Raw genomic sequence first — 6019 nt, 5'->3', positions numbered from 1 at the left:
ATTTTCTGAGCCACTCATGTGCAGTTTCAACATTTCGGTACTGCAACAGGGTTAAAAGGACAATTTAAATGACCCCATCGCCAGAATACATGATGACACTGGACATTTCTGCCAACCGAGGATATGTGCAGTTTTCAATTTTAACGGCGATGCTGTGCAAAAAAAAACACTTGGTAAGGGTAAGAAAAGAACACCTTTGGTTAAATCATCCAAACATGATGATCCGGTCATTACCTGCTCTCCCCCATGCCGAGTCTGGTGAAGTATCACGGTCCACAGATCATTTCTGGAGCTTCACGGCAAAACCAGTGTTGCAGCTTTCTCCTAAGCAACTGAGGCAGATGGGGACTGAAAACACAGAAAACAAAACATAAAATGGCTCCATACAGCCCTGATATCCTGAGTTGATTTGAAAAAAAGACATTATTTACACGCTTGCAGTATGATAGAGCAGCTGCAGTGGAGATTATGGCTTGACAAAGGGGGAGCAAATATTGTCTTGTGAAATCGATTCGGCATCTTGACCCTTCCAGAGACTTGGATTACTTGTGTGTTTTTTTTAAACTTTATTTCTATATCAGCTGGTTCAGAGAATGCTGCATTGCTGTTTTGTTTCGACACTCCAGAAATGTTTTGTGAAGTTCGAAACTTCTCCTGACATTCCTTCGACATGGGTGAGAGAAGGTAATAGCCTAAATTTCACGTTTGTGAAATGTCATCTTTTCTTATCCTTACAAAGTGTTTTTTGTACCTTAAGTACAGCATCACAACCAAAAACTGAAAACCAGTAGCAGTAGATAAACACTGATAAACACATTTTCTTTTTTTGGCTACCCGATTTTGGCGCCACAAAGACGGCTGTAAAATGTACAGTAGTTGCTGAACTTACCCAGTTTTGATGCATCTAAATGGTCAGCATAAAATCAGCCAATACACAAGGAACAACGTACAAATTCATCGGTGGCTTTACACAAACTCACAGTACCAACATTATATTTTGGAAACTGAGCTCCTATATAGGGCAATTCTGATAATAAAGAATATATCATTATTAACATTTTCCTTTTTGTGTGTTTTTGCACACAAACAGGAAAATGTTAATAATTATATTATTCTGTCAGAACAGAGAAGGCTTAAGACATAATGGTGTACGTTCGGGTTCACCATTTTTATTTTAGATACCTAGAAAATACTGCACAGTTCAGTTTGTGGTTAGTGATAAAGGCTATTCCGCAGAAATCTACATATCTGTATCATATGAGGTCTTTCCTGTTTACAAAAGCCTGACTGCACTCTCCAAAATGGAAATATCTGTGTGATGCAGCTTCCACTGTTCACAAGGGGCCAGTCAAGATGCAGCAGCTGGGGTTTATCTCATTCACCCATTACTTGATTCTTTTACTGTGTAACAATCTGAGCCTGACTCTCTTTTATTTTACTTTAAATTCTAATCTAAACAGACAATTTTTGACATTTTCTTTTCTATAGAGCAAAGGACGCAGTCATAAAAGTGCATGCTGTAGTGAAAGTTGTGCGTCAAATGTCACATGAAACCTTTTCGTAGAAGTTAGATTGTGCAACATCCCTTTCCATTCTCCCTTCTCTTTCAGCGAGTGCAATGCACAAGACATTCTTTGATATATTTACTTTATTTAACGAAATGCACTCGCCTGATGATATATCGTTAAGATAAGGTGATTATGCACAAGAACAAAGACTAAAAAAAAAAAGAAAAAACCCACACGTGGCAGTTTCAGTGGAAATATCTGACATCATTTTGACAGGAAATTGAAACAACGTGACAAAAATTTGCCGCACATCCTCAGACGTGTGTTTTTTTTAAAAGATGGTAATTCATGTGACAGGCAAACATATGACTAAGAGCAGGGTGGAGGAGGTGCTAAACGATTGGCCTAAGTTTCATTACAGCAACAACCAGTGTACCTTTAACTGCTTCCTCCTGAGCAAGCAGCTCTACTGACTGAGTCAGTGTGACTGACAGCAAAAAAATACCGAGTGACACGCTCACAAACTCTCCCACAGCTCTTCTCAGCTGACAGCTCGGTTGGAGGAAATAACTCCTCTATTTAATGCAACACGTATGTCTAACTATAACCAGTAGTGTTATAAACGTGACTTGTTGCTGCCGCTACATTCAACCAACATTTTCCACCACTTTTTTTTTTTTTTTTGTCTTCAGTCTGTCTGAACTTCAACTTGTAGTTTGAGGGGAAAGAGGAAGCTAATTACTGTTCGTGGAGTTATTAAAACACTTGTGAAAGGACACTTTATTTCAGCTTGCATTTTTATGTGATTTACGATTATTCAGCCAGGCAAGTCTGGCAGGCCACAACCTGCACGGCAGCTTGGAAGGGAAACCACAGGATTAATGCTCAGCACAACATGAGATGTGATCTGCCAGATAGATTTCGTCCTCTTTAACTCCTCTTCTGCCACCTACACTCCTCTTTCCTGTCTTTGCACAAAGCAGGCCCCTGTTCTCTCGTTGCCAAACAAACAGACGAGTCCTCAGAACAAACACAAAGGGCCGCGGCAACAGAGCGCTTTTATTTCCGCCCTCCTCCTCCTCCTCCCCCTCCATGTCGCTCACTGTCACCTGACTGATGACATCACCACCCACTTGTGTCATCCTGTGTCATATACAGTCCACGCGGCCATGTTGCAAGAATGAATTGAGAAAGAAGAAAAAAGGAGAAAAACAAAGCCTGTGGGATTCACAGTGAGGAAATTCCCTCACTTGACTGTGGTGACGAGGGACAAACACTGCGCAATCGTGGAATTCACACCCTCTTTAATGCCTGAGGATAAAATGACAAATCAAAAGTGAAAGCTTGTGATATGCTGTCAGCCATAAAGTTATACAGTGTGTTAACAAGGTAACAGCTTATGTTTCTTGACATCACAAACATTATGTGCTTTATGATGGTTGTGGAACAGCTGAAAACACTTTTTTTTTACTTCACATAAAATAACAGTTTGACTTAAATAAAATAACAATACACAATAAAAGAAATATTTACACTTGAATAAAAACTGATTCGGAGTGACAAGCTGATGGTGTGCAACAGTGATTACAAAACAGAAGTACAACAGTAGATGTCACCATGATGTGGCTCTGACACAGTCACATTTTAGTGCAATGTGACGGAGTCATTCTTTTATAAATATCTATTTTCTATTATTATACACAACTTAGTCCTTTACCCCTTGAACTCATGACATGACCTCACACGGAATTCCCCTCAGAGGCTGGAGCATTACTGAGGTCACCTCTGAGTCACAGGAGGTCATTTTTGCTGTCAGCACTGAGTTGACTGCACCTGATGGTCAACATTCATCGGCTCTCTCTCTCCCACCTCCTGATTCTGGTCAGGCAGGACTTCCTCGCCCACACCCAGCTCCCACAGCGAGCCCACAGATTCGACGGGAGCACGTCTCAGCAGGGCCAGAATCTGTTTCCTGAAGTTTCGGCACAGGCCGAGATACAGCAGAGGCCTGAGGCAGGCGTGAATGCAGCCAAACATAGATGTGACCATCAGAGCCGTGTCCAGGGAACCTTCTGGAGTTCCATCGTCAGGTTCCTTCGAGATGCTCCTGACTGTGTCCACAATGAGTGTGATGTTGTATGGCATCCAGCAGAGGAAGAAGACCCCCACCAGGGGAAGGATGACCATGATGGACCTCTGCCTCTGGAGGCCTTCAGATCTGCGCTGCAGGCGTAGCAGTATGAAGGAGCAGCAGATGATGAGGGCGGCTGCAGGCAGCAGGAAGCCCAGCGTGTGGTGGGCCAGGCGTGCCACGGAGTATTTATGAACACACACTACTTTCTCATCATCTGCTTTGGCCACAATGAAAATCCAGTCAGCGATGGAGAGGATCAAGGAGCCGAGCCAGACCAAAAGGCAGCTGATATGGGCTAACCTGGGCCTCTTCTGGGAGTACAGCTGGGTGGCGTGAATGACGGACAGGTAGCTATCCAGACTGATGCACACCAGCATAAATATCCCACAGTAGAAGTTGACCTGGGAAATAGAAAAGGAAAGCTGTGACCTTGTGTAAGACAGGAAATCTCAGGCCGTCTTCATGACATTAGTTTCACTTCTGCCCTATTCTGATCCCCTGCTCCTGACTTTTCCCAGAAATGCAGAGATGTCTGGAGAATGTAGATGTCAGCGGGAGTATACTTGCTCAATCACAGTTTTAATAAGAACAATGACCCTGCCAAGGAACTTGAACATGATGGAATGAAAATGGCCTTCAGCCAAACACATTGCAGCCAAAAACAGCTTTCTCACATCTTGACTGAGAGGACCACCCTTCCCCTGCCTGTTCTAAACACCAGTACTTACATTAAAAACAGCTCCACTCATCTTGCACAGAAATCCGCTGAGGCACCAGGCACAATTTTTAGATGCCTGTGCAGCCCAGACAGGCAGCGTCACCAGCAGCAGCAGGACGTCTGCAACGCTCAGGTAGAGGACGAAGGTGTCTGACATACTCCAGGATCGCCTCTTCTGAGCCAGAACGGCCAGGAGGAATCCGTTCCCCAGCAGACCTATGACCATCTGTACTGAGTACAGAACCGGGACCACCACCGCTGTGGTGGCTCTCGTCTCCAACTCATCCTTATAAAAATAGTCCTCGTCATAGTCGAAGGTTTCATTTTGCCTAAATAATCCATCGAGGTCCACTTCCATGCTCATCTGTCGTGGAGACAAAAACACAGTGAGAGGTGAAAAAAGCTGTGGCTCCTCAGGCTCTGGACGCACCGGCTTATAAAGGGTCCTCTCTGGGTGAAGTCTTCAAACAAAAAAAAAATCTCCCCCTGGAAAGCCCAGCTGATGCTTTACAAGCACACACACACACAGCTCACATGCTCTAATGTCACTGGGTGAGGCAACAGTGGAGTGGGCTAAAACGGAAAGCACAGTTCCCCTTGGCCATGCACGCACACACACACGCGCACGCACGCACACACACAAACACACATACATACTTATAAATAAGTTAAATCATGTTATGCACAGTGGCTGCGGATTACTATTATCATCACTTTTACTGTTAGTTGCGCAGTCACGTAACCAAACCAAAAGTCATGCCAGAGGTCGAGATAAGGCTCATTTGTTAAAAAGAAGGTGCGCACATAAACATGACATACAGGCCTACAGCAGGATCTGTATCGCAGTAAGAACCAGAAAAGGGAGGCTTGGCTGTTAAAACTGCACCGATGGCCAATATGAAGGCTTTCCTAAGAGCCAATATTAAGGTTTTTTTTTTTTCTACAAGCGAAAGAAATAATCAAACACTGAGAGGTTTGCGCACACTCACCATGAAAGGCTTCAGCTGCAGATTTGGATGACAATATGCGCCCTGTGGACCGATGATAAATTAGGACAAACAGCAACCTGCGCTTCACACCGGGGTCAACAGCGTGGGACGACCAACTACCGTCTCCCGCTGTTTAAGGAGGGAGGACGGACGATCCTCTACAGCTGTCGAGCGCCCCTCCAAGCCCGGCCCGAAACACGACCTTTCTCCAGGTTTGCGCGCAAACTTTCAAGTATCGCCGAAGCTCAAATGAAAGCCGCGTGGCATGTTTAAATGGGCCCACCGGCTGAGGGTGAATCCGCAAAACAAAAAACAACAACAAAACAAAAACGCCCGGGCGGCAAAGGAATCTGTAAGAAACAGGCGCGGGGAGACGCCGCGCGGCACCAGATGGAAGTTTTACAACACGCACGCACTCCGCGCTCACACTGTAATCGATTACACGTACAGAGTGGACTCGCGCGCACTTTAATGACTTCCCCACTGGATTGTTGTGGTGCGCCAGACGTCAGTCCTTCTCGCACATTGTCGTTTGTGACAAAATCTGCCAACTCTCACGAAAAACCGCGTCGCCCGACCGGTGGGTTTTCAAAATAAAGCGCGTCACACAATCCACTGCAGCGTCTAGGATTACAAAACCAAGAGAAGGAGGCTGAAACGTAGAGAGCGA

General features: G+C 44.8%; 1 protein-coding gene across 1 annotated transcript; it reads right to left on the bottom strand.

Annotated features, from left to right (window-relative positions):
• Window positions 1–2795: 2795 nt before the first annotated feature.
• On the bottom strand, window positions 2796–5850 carry LOC119006561 (C-X-C chemokine receptor type 3-like). The gene is made up of 3 exons (XM_037075408.1): window positions 5350–5850; window positions 4371–4724; window positions 2796–4043 (listed from the first exon to the last, which is right to left on the bottom strand). Exons 1-3 carry the CDS (start codon window positions 5350–5352, stop codon window positions 3321–3323), a joined length of 1080 nt encoding a protein of 359 aa, XP_036931303.1. The 5' UTR covers window positions 5353–5850; the 3' UTR covers window positions 2796–3320.
• Between the last annotated feature and the right edge of the window lie 169 nt (window positions 5851–6019).

Source organism: Acanthopagrus latus, chromosome 17, assembly GCF_904848185.1.
Source record: "Acanthopagrus latus isolate v.2019 chromosome 17, fAcaLat1.1, whole genome shotgun sequence".
NCBI lineage: Eukaryota > Metazoa > Chordata > Actinopteri > Spariformes > Sparidae > Acanthopagrus > Acanthopagrus latus.
Note: the sequence above shows the minus strand (reverse complement) of the source record. Positions and strands in the feature narration are given on the sequence as shown.